General features: G+C 41.9%; 1 protein-coding gene across 2 annotated transcripts in view; it reads right to left on the bottom strand.

Annotated features, from left to right (window-relative positions):
- The window catches only part of NAPB (NSF attachment protein beta), a 63,825-nt gene that overhangs the window by 23,195 nt on the left and 21,906 nt on the right, over positions 1-18,724 (bottom strand). For both annotated transcript variants that reach the window (XM_030194978.1, XM_030194979.1), the window contains 2 exons: positions 12,744-12,799; positions 2,067-2,151 (listed from right to left, as the gene is read on the bottom strand). In XM_030194978.1, coding sequence (XP_030050838.1) covers positions 2,067-2,151; positions 12,744-12,799 — 141 coding nt within the window. The remainder of the gene's footprint in view (positions 1-2,066; positions 2,152-12,743; positions 12,800-18,724) is intronic.

An 18,724-nucleotide genomic window follows, 5' to 3' on the forward strand; every position in this document is an offset into this window, starting at 1 on the left:
AGGCCATGTCTGAACACTAGAAACACAGAGTAGGGAAGGACCAATGGACCTCCACAAAGCAACCCAGGCCAGAGGTCATTAAAAATAATGTACCACGTTTATTGTCCAAACAATCAGATACACAAGAACTCTAGAGTCGACACGGAACCATGTTTCGGCAATTCAACGCCTGCTTCAGGAGTCAATATATCTGAATAGTGATTGGAATGAAACTGCTCAGAATCACTGGAGCTCCACAATACACACAAATAGGTCTGTAAGTATTCATATTTTAAAGGTTCCCAGATAGGGAAGCCCAAATAAAATCTGAAGGACTTGGGAAACCACATTGGTTAGCTCAGAAAGTCCATTTTATACTTGAAAAGATCCAAGAATCTACTCTTGAATTGAGCCATTCAGTGATTTCAAGCAACTTTACAGTTTACGGTTCCGTGATGAGTCTGATAGTGTTCTTGTGTATCTGATTGTTTGGACCAGTGCCCAGGTAGCTCAGCATATAACGTTAGGACAGCCTTTTTGCTGTCTTTATCTGCTTACTGAACTGGTTAGCACAATGGCTCTTAACCCAGTCCTCAAAGCACACCTAATTAGTCAGGTTAGGTACGGGTTGGCTTGTGGAGTATAGAATGTCAGTGCTGAGGAGCACGATTACCAAGGCAGAGGGGGAGAGAGAGGAGACATAGAGAGAGAGAGAGAGAGAAATGGAAAGGAAAGGGAAAGGAAAAAGAAGCTTTAACTTTTTGTCAGCCACCAGTTGCAAAGTTCAGTTTCGCAGGAGCTTTGAGTGGTCGCCTTTGTAGCCCTGTTTAAGGCTAGCACTTTGGCTACACATTTCCCAAGAACTAAGATGAGAATCCCCTCCTCTAGAATATCAAACGCCAGAATATTAGGCTCAGGAAATTGAGCACTGCAGTATATCAGCAAGCTAGCATATCTAGAAAGACTGCTCATGCATTCTATAAGAAATATTCTACCTGGAATCAATCAATCTCATGTCTCCCATGTGGCAATCAACCTCAAACACTTAGCATCTAATTACCATGATGAACTGCAGCGTGCTGGGGACTCCTATCCACATAACGGAGCTAGATGCATCATTTGTTACAGCTGTGGAAAAGAAACCCTTCCTCTTCCTCCAACCAACCTCCACTCTCCCTCTAGTCCCCTCCTCCCAGCTGATATCAATTCTTCCTTTGTGAACTCCACCCTCTTCTCAATTTATCCAAAGAGAGATGGCAGCAGCAGTAGCAGTCAGAACAGAGGCAGTGCTACAAACAACAATGGAAGTCACAGACCTCTGACAGGTTTCTGGTGTAATAGAAAGCCTATGCAAGAGAAGGGCATAAGAGAAGGAAATGCAGCCCATGAATATGGGTTGGTGCACATGCTGTAGCATGCTATATGCTGGGGACGGGGAGGGGGGAGAGTCCATTCTGAGTTCAACCAGAGCTCTCTGCCTTTTCTTTCAGGTGTAATGTTTAAGCTGTACATATCAAACATATAAACGGCAAGTGACTGCACTTCACTTGCAAATGCGCAGTACAGACTTCCCTCTCTGTCCCGCCCTCGCGTCAAGATGTCATGACGTCAGAGGGCGGAACAGAGAGGGAAACGGAATCTAATTGTCGGACGACGATGCTGCCGCCTGGAAAGGAACATCGCGTGAAACAACCTCCACCCTCCCCCTCGCCGCTGCTCCCGCCCCCCTCCGTATTGGGCCCCCTGCACTGACCTGACAGCGCCTCTCACCTCTGTGCGATCTGCTGCTGCCTGTAGCGCTTTCACACGGAGGTGAGAGGCGCTGTCAGGTCAGTGCAGGGGGCCCGGCATGGAGGGGGGGAGGGAGCAGCGGTGAGGAGGGTAGCTGGACATGTGGGAAGAGCAGGGGGGAGAGGCCATGGTGGCTGGACTTGGGGTGAGAGCAGGGCACAGAGGAGGGTTGCTGGACATGGGGGGAGGATTGGTGGACGGGGTGAGGCCAGGGGAGAGAGGAGGGCTGCAATACTCGCCCGTTTTTACGGGCTTAACGGCTAGTAGATGGATAAATAAGGACATGATGTACTAACCTGTTCATAGATTTCAATAGCCTTCTGATACTGTTCTAGTTGTGCAGCATATGCAGCCACTTTCAGCAGACATTTGTTGGCAGAACTAGAATTAAGAACTGCAATTAACACAATGAATACCACAGCACATTTTCTGTATTTAGAAACAAAGACACTTTAAGGAATGTATCAATTCAAAAAGGGAAAGAGTTTCTGTATGTATGAATCAACACGTTACACTAAGCTTACAGAGTGGTCATTCATCATCTGGGATAAAAAAAGTTTTGAAATATTAAACTGCCATATCCATAGGCCACTCAAGGTCAAAACATAACTAAATGCTGGCATTGTACTAAATAAGGATTTTTGAAAAAATAGTTTTGCTAGTCAGAACTTACTCAAACTTTCTGACTAAAGAACACAGACGTCTGATGTGATTTATATTACATTTCCTGTAAGGCAGTGGCGTAACCAAGGGGGGGGGGCGGTGGGGGCAGTCCGCCCCGGGTGCATGCCGCTGGGGGGGTGCTGCGTGCCTGTTGGCCGAGTCCGCTCGTTCCCTCCCTGCTGCTCCCTCTGCACGGAACAGGTTATTTCCTGTTCCGGGGCAGAGGGAGCAGCAGGGAACGAGCGGACTCGGAGCCGACAGGCTTGCGGCATCCCCCCCCAGCAGGTAAAATTGCACCCGGGGGGGTGTAATTTCGCCGGCGGGAGGTCGCGCTGCACCCGGGGGGGGGGGGCTGCACTGCACCCAGGGGGGGGGGCGCATCGGCGATCCGCCCCGAGTGTCAGCCAGCCTAGGAACGCCACTGCTGTAAGGTAACAAGAGGCTAGTCTGAGAACTCTTTTAGACAATGGAAGAGCTCTCTTGGCTGGCTGGCTGGCTGGCTCACCCAATTATATCAAATAATCAATGGGAGGAGGAAAACCATCTGGGCAACCTTATCATTGCTTCAGCTTGCCAGAATATTATAGTTGAAAGGGCTGTGTGGTTTTGCCCATTTCCACACAACAAAAAACAAGAAGCTGAGGCAAAGCAGACAGCCAAAAAATCTCCAGGAGCTGGTTGCACAGAGTTCACAGCAGGTCATACAATGGGAGAAAATGTAGAGCCTGCTTACACAAGGTTACTTCCCCAAGCATCCTCACAATGCTGTAAACCTCATCATACAATAGCACTTTCCTTCCTTAAATTTATAGGCTGTTCTTTTAACTAGGTTGATCAGAGCAGTGAACAATAAAACAACAAAAAACAAAATACATCAACAAAAAATAAAACAAAAAAAAATCTTAATCCGACCTCCACCTCATATTCCCAGGTATATCAAAGAAAAAAAAATAATCTAAAACCATAGCAAGGTATTTATCCCTCAGTGAGACAACTTGGTTCTCTGTGACTACAACCCTATCATCTGATATTTCTTTACATGAGATTTCAGTTATGCTAAAAATAATATAAAAATACACCAGAAAGGGTTGAAATGTGGATGAAGTCTAAATGGAGAAGCTAAAAATGCAAGATAAAAGAGGAGAAAAGCTACTCTTTTCCCTAATCCAGTTTGTCCCCTCCTGCCCCTTCTAGGGAACATGAACAGATTGGGTGATGCTAAGCTAACAGAACTTAAAACAGGGTGAGCTACCTGAGCCCTGTCCTGACCAAATTCACTCCCTGCCACTCTGACATTCAGAAGTCACCTGCTACCTCTGGCTCTGCCAACACCATTAAAATATTGGTATGTAGGGATTTAGAGCTTGGGTGGGAGTAAAAGTGAAGACTTGGATTGGGGGGGGGGGGGAGTGGAAGGACCTAGGAAATCACAGTGTGTGTGTGTGTGTGTGGGGGGGGGGGGGTATTAGAGAGGCCAGGAGGATCAGGAGGGATAAAAAAAAATTAACTATGCAGGTGCAGGCCCAAAATTCAGTGCTGGTATTGCAAGCTGCTATGAGTTGTTGTGGCAGCCATTTTGAAAGGCAGCCACAAGGGGGCCTGAGTAGAGAGGTTGCGCACCTGCCCTCACCTCTGACTAGCCTACTTAGACAGGGATAGGGTGGGGTGGGGAGTGGAAGAACTTAGGAAATTGCACCAGGGGGTAGGAGATGTGGTATTACAGAGACTGGGGGGGGGGGGGGGGGGGGGGGGGAATCAAGAGGGTTTTATTTTAAAAAAAAAGTTAAGCAGGTGCCAGGTAATATTCATCTAGGGCCTGCATAGTAAGCTTTGGCAGCCTACCTGCCCACACTTAGCCCCCAGTATTCACTGCCGGTGCCTGGGCATGGCCTGGCACTAAAAACTGCCGCTGGCTGAATATCGGGAGGCCTGTAATTAAGCAAGAGGCACCTGACCAGCTATATTCCACACCTGATTGCAGATAAATTGTGGCAAACAGCTAGTTACAGATGCATACTGCCATCGCGCTACAAACTTCAGAGAGAGAAGATCTAGCAACATAATCGCAAAAAGATGGTGAACATGGGGCTTACCCAGTACAATGACTGCACCAAAAAGTATAGAGGATGGATATCTGACTTTAAGGATGCCATAGCAATTATGAAACCCACCCACCCTAAAGCAAGAAATTAACCTGATAACAAAAAATAGCTGGGAACCGAATTAGCCAATCGTATAAAGGGATTGAATGATGCATATTTGCATTTCCCCTCCAGAGGTTTGAAAGAAAAGTGGGAAAGACTCGACCAACACTATGGCAGCCTAGAAGTTATCCAAAAAGCACTGATGAAGAGACTAAGGAGTTTCCCAAAGGTCACAAGTAGAGGTAATGACAAGAATTAGATTTCCTCCAGGAACTGGAAGCAATCAAGGCTGATCTGAACCTTCCAGGCCTAACAAAGCTGCCATACGACATAAGAAAAATGGTCATCATTAAGCACAAAGTATAAAAAGGACAACCAGGGTGAACTTCCTCCCTTTACAGACTTTGTGAAGTTTATCAGAGATTTGGCAAAGAAAAGAAACGATCCTAGTTTCATGTTTGATGTACCTGAAACAGCCAAGACAGGCTACTTCCTTAATGAAAAGCCAATCAAGAAGTATGGCAGCCCTAGGTAGCCTATAACTGTACACATGACAGATGTGTTGCCACAACAATCTCACTGTCTGATCATCCTCCTACTACAGAGAAAGTAGAGGATCTAGACTGACAGTGTCTTATACAAAAAAACCTAATTCTCTCAAGAAATGTTGAAGGTTTAGGGAGAAACCCTTGAGAGAATGTAAGGAACTGCTGAAAAAGTATAGAATTTGTTACAAAATTCATCCAAGCATATGGCTAGACTGTAAAGCTGCCATCAAATGTATGGAGTGTGATAATGACCAGTATGTCAATGCCTTACACCCTGACAAGAGTAAGCCTACTTCTCCAGCCACAGAGTCAAGCCATGGTGGAGAGAAGGAGGCATAGCGTCACTACTGAACGTTACTCCAAATTGTACACGTGTGCGGAGGAGGCCGCAATGGAAGGCCATACACCAAGATCTGTGTACCTAAACTATATCCAAAATAGCACCCAGAAAAGGCAGTAAAAATGTATGTCATTATAGATGAGCAGAGTAACCAGTCCAAGGGAACGACAGAATATTTTGACTTATTTGACATCCAGGGAGATCACTATCTCTACAACCTCACGACCTGTACAAGGATGACAAACAGGACAGGGAGAAGAGCAAGTGGATTTTCAATCCACCTCAGTCTTCACATATGGGAGGAGCAGTGGGAGCGTATGATTGGAATATCTCGTTATATCCTGCATGCCATGCTCTTAGAAACTCATCACTTTCAACTAACACATGAAGCTCTAACAACCATTCTTGAAGAGATTTTGGCTATCATATATACCAGACCACTAGTACCAGTATCTTCATATCCAGAACCGCAATTGATTTTGACGCCAGCTATGCTTCTCATGCAAAAGACTAATGCTATTCCTACTCCACCGGGAGAATTCAAAGGTAGCAACATCTACATGAATCAATGGAAACAGGTTCAAAGCCTCGCAGATGTCTTTTGAAAACGTTGGAAGACGGAATACCTTCCTACCCTGCATTATAGAAATAAGTGGCAGAATAACTAGCCTAACCTAGAAGAAGGCAATCTTGTTTTGCTAAAAGAGAGCCAAGCACCACAACACGTTGGTCTTTGGGGCTCATCGTTAAAACCTTTCAAGAGAAGATGGGAAAGTCCGCAAGTTGGAAATTAAAACCGTGAATCAAGGGATGGTGAAGACCTTCATCTGACCAGTCACCGAAGTGGTACTTCTCTTACCTCGTTAGGAGATGTGAACTCCATGGACCGTTGTCCACTCCAGAGCCTCAGAGACACTTTCTCTCTTTTTACGTTGTTTGTGTTGCCTGTCTCTCGTTTTAGTTCCTGCGAGACTGCAAGAAAGAAGTCACCTGAACGACAGAGAACCTGAGACAAGCAAGGAGTTGTCAACCTTGAAGATCTAGTTTTATTTATGGACTTTGCAAGCTTATAATGCTGGTAGTTTGGTAAATTAAACAGTGGTATCTACCGATATCAGGCAGGGAGTGTTTACCCCCATTTGCTTAGGGGCAGGCTATTTGTTGTTTATGTGTATATGTTCGCATTGCCAGTATCTTTAAATAAGGCAGTGGTACCCACTACAACCTCCATGCTCTCAACCAGCACACTGGTTGAGAGCATGGACGTTGTAGTGGGTACCACTGGTCCAGTATATGTAGTTTGTGGTAAGGAAGCAATAAGGGCATTAGTTTTGGTGTTAAAATAGTCTGCTAGATCCTGAGTTGTGGGGAGCTTGGTTGAATCGATTGGTGGTGAGCAGGGGGTGGTAAGTGTCTTTAGTGTTTGATTGAGTATTGCTGTATTAGGTGCTTTATTGATCTTGGTGGAGTAATATTTCTTTTTTGCTATTAAGATTGCTTGTTTATAAGAATGGGCTGTATTTTTATAGATAGCTAAAGATGATGGTGTGCGTTGACATCTCTAAAGGTACTCTGCTTGCCTAAGTTGTTGTTTGTGTATTTGAAGTTGAAATGAGTACCAAGGTTCTTTTCGGGTTATAGAGTATCCTGCGGAAGATGTAGTTATTGACATTTTGGGTGCTAGTGTTTCGAAAGCGGTATGAAGTGATAAGTTCCATGTTTCAACTTTATCTGAGATATGCTGGGTAATAAATTGATCTATGTTCAGTGAGGAATTGTCTAGGATAGTTTGAGGGCTCAATTTACTAAGGTCTCGAGTTTTTACATTACGTGTTAAGCATGTTCTTGAATTAGTAGTGAGGCAAAGAGAAAAGATTTGGAGAGAATGGTCAGTCCATGGTAATGCAACTGAGGCGAAGGTGCATAATTTATGAGTAATTGATGAGTGTGAAGGACCTAAGTCTAAAGTATGGCCAGCAATATGTGTTGGATGAGATATATATTATTTGACGCCAAGGTCCGAGAAGAGAGCTAGAAGATCTGTAGTAAAGGGGGCTGATATTGTGTCTACTTGAATACTAAAATCAACGAGTATTATAGGGGCCTTGATGCAATTATCTGTTATTAACGTTTGAAGTATTTGGAATGAAAGGAAGATGGTGGGGGAGGATGGTATAGAAGGAGGAAGTCTACAGTGGGGCTAGTTTTAAATGTGAATTTCAAAGAATCAATAGGTTGTTGAGAATTGATTTCAAAGGTAGATAATGGAAGTGAGTGGTGGTAGGTAACTGCTACTTCACCCCCTCGACTATAGTTTCTGTTACTCAAGAAAGAATTGTACCCTATAGGGGTGGCTTGTTTTAAATAGGCTGTGTTTGTATCTGTTAGACAGAGAAGGTTTAATTTATGAGTTTGAATAAGATCATGTATTAGGTGACGTTTTGCGGCTATTAAGACCTATATTGATAGAAGGGGTTGAAGAAGGCTGTATGATTGGTGTGGAAGCGGTGGGAATTGATATTAGTGTGCTCAAGGACAGTATCAGTTCTGACAGTGGGATTGGATGGCTGGGACTGGAAGTGCGAGGCACATGGAGGAGGTAAAATAAGACAGGCTTAGAAGCCCAAGAAAACCAAAAAACAATATATTCCCAGGTGGTGATGTCACTTCCGGTGTGAGTAGGCAGGGGCTGGGATGGAAACTGCTGCGGTTCTGAAGCTTAGGGCACACAGAGAGGAGTCTTGAAAAACACCAATAGAGAAGCAGAATCTCAGCATGCAGCAATCAGCAGAGCAAAATGCAGAAAGTGAAATACAGCTGACTATCCACGAATATTCAAGTACTGGCTGGCTAAGTTTAGCAGCCAAACTGGACTGCTTAAATAGCAGTCCCATCTTTGGCCGCTATAAACTTAACCAGCCAGTGCTGAATATTCACTTAGCTGGTGAAACAAAACCCCTGGATATTCAATGCTGGTCACCAGAAACGGCCCACCACTGAATATCCAGGGTCAGTGCCGATTGCGGCACTTATGCGGGCTGCCTCCTGCATTATGAATATCAGGCCTTATGTGTTTAATAAGTACAGCAACTAATGGTGTCACAACCTGTAGGGACAAGAGGACATGCTGCTGACTGCCACAGTAGTTAGGTAACTGCTTGGATGGCTCCGCTGGGAGGTTGCCTAAGCTCACCATGAGTCTTTGAAGTATCTTTTTTACTTCATGTTACAAAATCTTTATGGCCAACTTGAAACATATTAATGCTGAATGTTGATGGGATCTACTCCTCCATTAAATGAACAAAAGTCTTATTTGAGAAAAGAGGGGGGTCAACGTGGCATTTCTTCAGGAAATACACCTTAAAACAATAGAGCATGGGAAAATCAAGAGACTGGGTTGGGCAGGCTGGTTTCTCTAGCTTTAATACCAGAAAGAGGGGGTAGCCATCCTCTTCCACAAATGCATTCCCTTTCACATCCAGAAGCAACTTCAGGACCTAGAGGGGCGTTATGCTATTCTGGCAGGGGAACTGTGATGGTCATTACCTTCTTTTTAAGGACAGGGAAGCTACAGAACATGAAATAAATCTGTAAGGCGGTAAGCTTAAAAGCAACATCAGAAAATAATTTTCATAGAAAGAGTAATGGATGCCTGGTGGAAGTGATGGGAACAAAATAGTGACAATTTAAAAAGGCATGGGATATACACAAAGGATTGCTGCATAGCAAGAGAATGGGATCAAAGCAAAACAAATGACTTTCACACTTGAAAAAAACCCAAAAGGGTATTATAACCTGCACAGAGCACCAGATACAATCCTAAACAGAGGCATAGAGGAGGTAACCTGGATGTTCAGCAAAGAGCGAAGGTAAGATTCTAGCCACCTTGCTGGGCAGACTAGATGGATCATTCTGGTCTTTATCAGCCATCTCTTACTATATTAACAAACAGATAGATATTTCTGTTGTTAAAATAATTTCTGTTAAACTCTCAGGAAACCTGAGTATCACTGCTAGATATCAACAAAGTTTATTAGTTCCTCTGTCAACAGTGCCTTACTATAAAACTGGAGCTCATATTTGTTACTGACAGTACTAGTATTTGTAGCTTCGCAATGCTATTTATTTATTTATTTTCTGCATTTGTATCCCACATTTTCCCACCTCTTTGAAGGCTCAATGTGGCTTACAATACACCGTAGTGGCCACTGCCATTTCCGGAATGAGAAGTACAGAATATTATTACAATTAAAGTACAGAAATCTAAAATAAATTAGAAGAAAATAGATATATAATTCATTTTAGGTATTTGAGATCAAGGGTAATGGTAATGAGTAACATTCAATAATGGCAGTATATTTAAAGTAGCCAAATAAAAATAGTTCAATGTAAACTTATTTTGGTAAAGATTTGATGTCAGGGCTTTATGGAGGATCCTTTTGATAAGTTACTTTGAGCAGGTTAGTCTTTAGTAATTTCCGGAAGGTTGCCATGTCGTGCGTTGTTTTTATGGCATTCGGTAGTGCGATCCAAAGTTGCGTGCAGATGAAGGAAAAACTAGACACGTATATTGATTTATATTTGAGTCCTTTACAATTGGGGTAATGGAGATTCAAGAAAGTGCGTGATGAACTTTTTGTATTCCTTGCTGGTAAATCTATGAGGTCTGACATATATAACAGGGTGTTTGTTGCCATGAACAATTTTATGAACCAAGGTACAGATTTTGAATGCAATTCGATCTTTTAGTGGGAGCCAGTGTAATTTAGATAAGAAGCCTTCAATGGTGATGTATATAAGGCTACCACTGCCATAAAACCTACTGATTTTTAAATAAATTTTGTCTCACAATATTGCTGGCTCAAACTATATTTACAAGGCCAAAGTTTAAAATAAGTTAAATGTTTTGAACCTCTGGCAAAGAATGTTTCACTGGGCCCTATGTACACAAAGAAAGTAATATAGAAATAGGGTACTTAGGCTAACAAGGGACCTGAAGATGTTGTGATAGTTTTATATAAGGCAACATATGCACCTATGTTCCTTTATAAAACTGGCTCAGGGAAAGTAGGCTCATACATTTGTATTAATTTATTTAAATTTAGTTTTCAAGGTAAGTTACATTGAGGAACAGTAAGTATTTCCTGTCTTTTGAATGAATATGATGCCTGATCTCTCTATATAAAACGCACCTCCAATGTTCTAATGAAGCCTAAAGTCTCCCAACGTTCTAAATTTGTAGTTGTGTAGATCGCTTTTTCTCCATGAGTGTCTGCCCCACCCTCGTGTCACAATGTGATGACGTCGCGGGCGGAGCACTGACACTCAGCAAATCGCATCGCTCGACGAAACGTGACATCAAACCCATGATGCGTGAACGTGATTCGGAGCACCCCGTGACCGATCGGCACTGCCTCGCAAAGCATAAGGAGAGGCAGCTGGGACCCAAACCTCACCACGCGAGCCTGGACAGAGACGCCGACACCACAGCACTAAGCCGCAAGCGGAGGCACAGTGGGAGCGACCCGGGGAGCACCGAGAATCCCACAGATGAAGGTTATATTGTATTTTTAAGAGAATACTTTGATGTAAAGGCATACACTTCTCAGTAAATTTATTAGGCAGAAAAGCAGAATAGTTAGCAAAACCTGTTCAAGGGACTAGCCAGCTGGACAAAGAACTCCACTTATAGGCTGCTGCAAAATAGGAAGATTAATTGGCACAGGCAACCGGGATAGAGTCTTTGGAAGGTAAACTATGGAGGGGGGGTGGAGGGGAGGGGGGACCCTAAGACCATAGAAGGGGGAAGGGGGGTCCCTAAGACCACAGAGAGGGGGGAAGGGGGGTCCTCAGACCACAGAGGAGGAGGTCCTGAGACCTGAGAGGGGGGAGAGGGGAGGACACTCACTGTCTCACATATGCACTCACACACTCATTCTCACATACACACACTCTCTCACAGACACACACACACTTGCACATTCACTCTCTCTCTCTCTCTCTCTCACACACACAGTCACTCTCACAGACACTCTCTCAAACATACACACTCCGCGGAAAACCTTGCTAGCGCCCGTTTCATTTGAGCCAGAAACGGGCCTTTTTTTACTAGTACTTATATAACTGGTGCATGTATGCACTGGAAAGAACAGGTGCACATGCCCTTATTTTATAAAGTATGTGCATAAGTGCCAATCTTGCTCCTGATCTGCTTTCAGCCTTGGGAATGCTACACATGCACGTGCTGCAGGTCTGTGCGCAGCTTTATACATTCAGATGTCATAAAATGATCTCCAAACAGGGGAAATTAACTTATAGACATCACCATTTTGAAGCTAGTGTTTTAATACCTACATTGGTCCTGGGGAAAACTGGAGTCTCTTTAGGTTCTGATACTGTTTACTGAACCAACAAGAGAGATTCATGAGCTTCTGAAACCACAGGGCCCCCCCCCCTTTTTCAAAGCACTCTAGTGCTAAAAACGTGAGCGCGCCTTAGTAAAAGACGCCTTAAGTTAGATGAGTTTTAAATCTAAGGAAAATTTTTTTTGATGACTAGAGTGCTTTGAAAAAGGGGGGCCCTGTGGTCTCAGAAGCTCATTTTTTGAACTGGTAACTTGAGTATTAAAGGTAAACTTAAGCCAAAGAATAACTCATTGCCACCTAATAGCTTCTAGAATCGCTCTACTTCAAAATGGAAGTTGAGAACAATTCCAATCAAATAAAATTGGTCACTTATGGGCAACTGGCTGCAATGAGGAAATAAAACATTTGCAATATCAATGTGATTAAAGATTTCTATTTGATCTCTTTTATAATTATACGAATATGAATGTTGATAGCAATTGGCCTACTTCTCATACAGCTCTACCATAATAATAATAATAATACTATTATTAACTGTTATATAAAATACATTCTATCTCAAACTGAATTTCTAAAAGTGGGAGGCCTAGAACTTATTTTCTCACTTTGTTTTATTCTACTTTCCTGATGGTTTAGAAAGAAATCAATTCACATTTTTTCTCAGAAATATGCTAAATCAAAACCAGCATCAGCTATTCCATAGAGTTAGGCTGAACTGTTTCTCCTAAGATTTTTATTCTCAAAACTGGATGACTGTATTGCACATATAAAAATGGTTTATACAATGACTGATTTGAAATAAAGTAAAAAAATAAATCAATGGACAGATCACACAAACAACTACTAATATATAATATTAATTCTCTGAACACCACAGAAGAGATCCAGAAAATCAGATAAAAGCAGTGCTTACCTGTTAGATTCTTCTCCTTTGTAGTAATCTGCTGATTGCTCATAATGCGTAATTGCCTAAAACATAAATTATATTCTTAATGGATGGCCTATGATATGTATTAAACACAGATACCGAGGAAAAAAAAAGACTCCCTCACAAAACAAGTCAATATCACAATGAAAAAAATTCAAAAACAGATAGTGTGTATAACTATACCTTTAAATCTCTTTAAAACAATAAATACCCTCAAAAAAGGAAAACATCTCAAAACATTTTCAAATAAGATGACATCATAATATTAATCAATATAGTCTTTGGACCTCTTATAGAGCACAGCTGTTTCAAGTCCAAGACTTCTTTAAAGCTTCTAGTCATCTGTCATACCTTCAACTCCTAACCAAAATTAATTTTATTGTGAATAAAAAAACTTTCCATATCAAAAACATTCCTTCAAAAACTCTCTCTCTATATGAATACAACCAAAGGTGTAACAATTGATAGTCCAAAAAGGCACTTATTTCATCTCATCCAGCACTAACCCCCATATATCCACCTGATGCTCACAAAATGTTTACCGTTTCAGTGGTAAGCCTGCTTCCAGGGCTATGATCAACAAATATCCCGCACCAAAAGTAGCCCATCAAACACGCTAAAAAGCTAAATATAATGAGCAATAACACACTGTTTTTGTATTCTCCTTTTATTGTGATATTGACTATGATATGTATTAAACATCAATCCACTACCATGATTCTGGATAAAATCATATTTCTAACATTAACTATGCTAAAAAAAATGTAGGTTTAATATTCAAAAGCATTTATCCAGGTAACAGCACTTGATAATGCTGCTAAAAAAAAACCATTACTGAAAAGAAGTCAATCCCAAACAATTGTAGAAATTTGGTAATGTAAACAGAGAACTCCAAACATAATCATCACAAGTGAGATAAATAATCAAAATCAAATTCTGTAATTTTTAAGAGTTCAAGGAGAGTTCAGTATAGGCTGCACCTGCAGCCGAGCACAACTTCAGGAAAGCGGCTCACTTGAAAGCTCTATACATCATAAGACATTCTCCAAACTGAACTCTCAAATACAGCTGTGATTACATTAGTGCAAAACCCAAAAGAGGTGAAAACAAAAACTAAATAAAAGTTATCTGTAAACATATTACATCACCAGAGTTCACTAGATGGAGAAAAAGAGGGGGACGTGAGTCTCTTCATGTGCTTGTATATCAAGTAAAGTTAATATTTGAAACTTCATTAACTTTAAACAACACTGGAAATGAAGAAACAAACAGGAGCGAACTTATCTGAACTTTGTCGCTCATACACTGTGAGTTTCAAAGTTCTCTGTTTACATTACCAGATTTCTACAACTGTTTGGGATTGACATTTTTTCAGTAGTTTATTAGTATTGTCTCTCCCTTGGGATTTTCTCTAGTTGCTAAAAAAAATCATTGCAGACCACCCTGGCACTATCCGGACTGCACCGGTGCAGTCTATGGGTGAAGCGAGAGAGGTCCCCAGAGTTCTCCAATTAGTGGTAGTATTCAGTCCACTAACCCCGGGATTCTATATATGGCACCTTAATTTCTGCACGGAAATCGAAGCGTATTCTGTAACAATGCGCGTAACTTACCTGGTTAACTAGCTAATCAGCGCTAATTAGATGTTAACAAGCAATTATCAGCACTAACTGGCATTACGATTTACGTGAACAACTCGTTAAGTGTATTCTGTAACATGGTGCACGTAAATACTAAGTCACATAGTTGAAACGTGGGCACGGTTATGGAAGTGGAATAGGTGGGTCATGGGCGTTTCTAAAATCTAAGTGCATGTTATAGAATACACCAGCTCCACACCTTATTTACGCATTGGGATTTACACCAGGTTTTAGTTGGCGTAATTGACGTCGCGTGGAGCAACACTTGGCATATTTATTTAACATACACGTAAATCAAAGTGTACTTTATAGAATGTTCTTTGATTTCCAGGCAGAAATAGAGGCACAATATATAGAATCTAGCCCTAAATGGATAACTATCCTGATAAAGTCAGGACAGTGAAAAGGCTGTCCTAACTTTGTCTGGTTAGCTATCCAGAGAGCTGAATATCACCGTTTCCTGAATAGTGTTGATATACATTTATACACTCTGTTTGTACTTAATTTACATGTTGCATTTATATTTCTCACATTTTGTGTTTTATTTTTGCTTATAGTATATTATACTTTTGTTTTTATATTTTACAGACTCCTGAGGCAGACATTTTGTATGCCGAAACACAGTGCCATGTCGAGTCTTGATACTCTATGTTTAATGGAATAAATGTGAATTGTTGAACTTGTGGTTTGCTTAGCCCTCTTTCATTTTCCACTTTTTGGCACAAAATATTTTTTAAGATGTTTTTGGAGGGTGGGAGGGGGTTGGTGACCACGAGTAAGGGGAGGTCATCCCTGATTCCCTCCAGTGGTCATCTGGTCATTTCGGGCACCTTTTTGTGCCTTAGTTGTAAGAAAAACAGGTTTCGGTGGAAACGTCCAAGTGCTCGTCAGGGACGTCCTTGTTTTTTTTGATTATGTGTCAAGGACGTCTAAGTGTTAGGCACGCCCAAATCCCACCTTCGCTACACCGACATGCCCCCTTGAACTTTGGCCGTCCTTGCGACGGAGTGCAGTTGAAGACGTCCTAAATCGAGCTTCGATTATACTGATTTGGATGTCCCTGGGAGAAGGACGTCCATCTTCCAATTTACGTCGAAAGATGGACGTCCTTCTCTTTCAAAAATGAGCCCATTAGTGTGCACCAGTGAGTACCACTATGAGCCTAATTTAGGTTATCTAGTACTGAAAAATAAGTGTTAAGCTTGTAACTTTTGTCCCAGTCCAAAATCCACCCCTGTTGCTAATCACTTTTTAGATTCCTAAATTTTGAAGTTTAGTGACATTTTAAGTGTAAATTTAGGAAATCAAGCCTAGTAAATTTTCAAAGAGGACAATTTAGTTGCTTAACTCTCAAAGTTAGAAGCAATAACCCCATTATATCCTTAACAGTTGTATAATAACGCTACATTGATAGACAGCAATTTAGTAAAAGAGACATTTTAAATGTAGTCACTGTTCAGTATGTTCTATTATGTGACAGGTTAAAGAATTTATGAATCCACTGAAGAATAAAAATATGTGTTAAAGAATCTTACTACATATAGCACCATACATGTAGTTTATGCTGCTAAATGTCTTGGTCAGAAAATTTATGTAGGGAACAGTGTCAAAGGTACATGCAACATCTAATAAAAAAAAAAAAAGAATGTTCTCTCTCTCTCAGCAGTGACAAAGATAAACAGCAAAAACCTTGGCCAATAATAATAGGAAATCTCCAGAACATCCATGTTACATTCAGCCATCATGATTAAGAAGCAAAAACAGCATATCCAAAACAAATCCGTAATTGAGAGCACTAAAGAGCTCCTTAGTTGTGCTCCTTTGTCAGGCAGCAGTGTTGCCAATTACCCAGTCCCCAAACCTGCCCAAAAAGTTCACACCCCCGCCCCCACCGTCATCAACCCCGCCCCCGCCGTCATCAGCTCCACCCCTGCCGTCATCAACCCCGCTTCGTCCATCAACCCCACCCAAAATGTCATCAAACCACGCCCCAAAACGGCCCAAAAAACCGCGACCCGCAGCGGACAAAAATTTCCCGCAGCGGGTCGCGGAAAACCGCCCACCTGGCAACCTTGTCAGGCAGCCCCCACTGATGATGTCACACAGAGGAAGAAGCACCACAGCCATACAGGCAATCCCAACAGCAGCAGGCACAGATAGTGAATGAATTTCTTCCCAAGGTGTTCTGTCACTTAGAGCATTATACTGTACACTAGAAATCATCTTCAGTTTTACAGTCATTCTGCTCATGTCATTTATTTTATTAAAACTGCTTTATATTGTGCATGGCAGTCAGTGACCAAATAGATCTACGTGTACATTTGCAAAAGTTTATATATAGACAGTGGACTGAATATTTGCCTGACTAGCCCCATACTATCCTTATAACCTATGGGCAAAAGGGTAAAGGGGAAATGGGTGAGCGATTTTCAGCCACTCTGAGAACAGCTTATGCATGTACTTTAGGTTTATTGAATGGCACTACTATATAGATAATGGCCAGCGGTCAATGGTTAATATGGATATTCAGCACTTCTGACCTTCCGTATAGTGGCACTGAATGTATGTATTTAAAATGCTGTGGCCAGTGTGGGTTTTTTTTTTGTTGTCCACCAATCATATTTTACTATATGCACAGTAGTTAAAAATGAAACACAGACTGCCAGCGTGGGCTGATTTTTTTTTGTCTGCTGAGTGCAATTATTCATGTGATACTCTGGATATTTTTCACCCCCAAAATGCCATAGATCTTCTGCACAACTGTAAAAATCTGATCAGAGAATTCTTTATGCCTTGTTTGAGACTCTACCCTCAGTGCTTTACAGGAAGAATTCTAAAATTCCTCCTGCTGCAACACACCAGAGCCAAAATGTGCTCACCATGATAGCCTCTGCTGCGTGTGAACTCACCATGTACTGTACTTGTGCCACTCCCCCACCACATTATTAAAATTTGGGAGGGGAGCAATAGCAGTGAGAGACAATGGTGAGTGCGCTCTCTCCCCTGCCCCAAGTAGCCTTTTTGCTCTCCTTCTCCAAGTGCATGTCTCTCCCCTACCTTCCCCTGCAGCTCTCTCACTCTTCTCCTCCTCCTCCATCCCACCACCACAGCACTCTCTTTGTTCTCCCAGGCTCTGATCAATCCCAAGATGCAATCTTCTCCTGATTAAGCTACTGGACTAGACTTTTCTACGGAGCCATTCAGAGAACTAAGATACTGATACCTTTTGCTCACTGAGAAACTCCACTGGCCTCAGGTGTACAAGAGTTTCTATAGTTATAGCAAAACTTGCAAAATAATTAGTAAATGGGCTCCAATTATTTATTGGAGCTAACAAGCACTTAATTGGCACTAATTATGATTTGGGTGCCGATCTGGCTAGGAACTGTTCTGTAACCATGAGCACTTGAATTGGATCGTGCACAACTCAAAAGGGGGCATGGTCATGGGAGGGGCATTGGCAGTTCAAGGGCGTTCACAAAAGATGAGCGCGGTGATACAGACTTGAAGGGAACAATTTATGCACCAGGATTTGCACCAGATTTCAGATGACACAAGCCTCATGCCCAAAGTTGAACGTTGAATTCAGTGCTCAATGTTATTCTGTAAAAAGTGCTCATCCCGAAGTGCCCTTTACAGAATAGTGTTGAGAACTGAATTTTGGTATTATTTATAGAATCTGGCCCTAAGAGTCTCCAGGTACTAGGTATTTTTGAAGGCTCTTAATCCCCGATTTAAAGTAGGCTTTAGATATGCTAAATACAAATGTATTTATCACATCCAAGGACTTTAGATAGCAATTTACAGTTTGGGAACTATGTAGGCAGTCTGCTGCATACTTCCCAGTTGTTTCTTCTTCATTACCAGTACTCTCATATAGATTATTGCATACTGTTTGGTCTTTTCTTATACAGTGTAATGCACATCCTTTTCTTTGAACAAGACGATCTTTCATATACTGTCCTATAATTTTTTAGCTATAAAGTTCTACTTCAGGTATGCTGCACTATTTCCCATCCCCCATCTTTCTTTGCTGTCAACCACATGCAGGAATTTCTGGTTGGTCACAAACTCTGATGGTGCCTCATATTGCTAGGGCAACTCAGCTACCTGGTATAACTTGTTACAAATGTAATTTACTGAGAAGAGGTATGGCAAGGACACCTATTGCAAGCCTCCAGCACATATGCAGCACCTATGATTGGTCCAGGGTAGAGGAGAGGTGGATGCTCACCACAGCCTATAAAACAACACTGCAAACAAAACAAAACTCTGAAAAACTAGGCATGCTTGAAAAGAGAGTTTCAGATCTGTCCAATGGCCTAC

This window comes from Microcaecilia unicolor, chromosome 3 (assembly GCF_901765095.1).
Source record: "Microcaecilia unicolor chromosome 3, aMicUni1.1, whole genome shotgun sequence".
Classification (NCBI taxonomy): domain Eukaryota; kingdom Metazoa; phylum Chordata; class Amphibia; order Gymnophiona; family Siphonopidae; genus Microcaecilia; species Microcaecilia unicolor.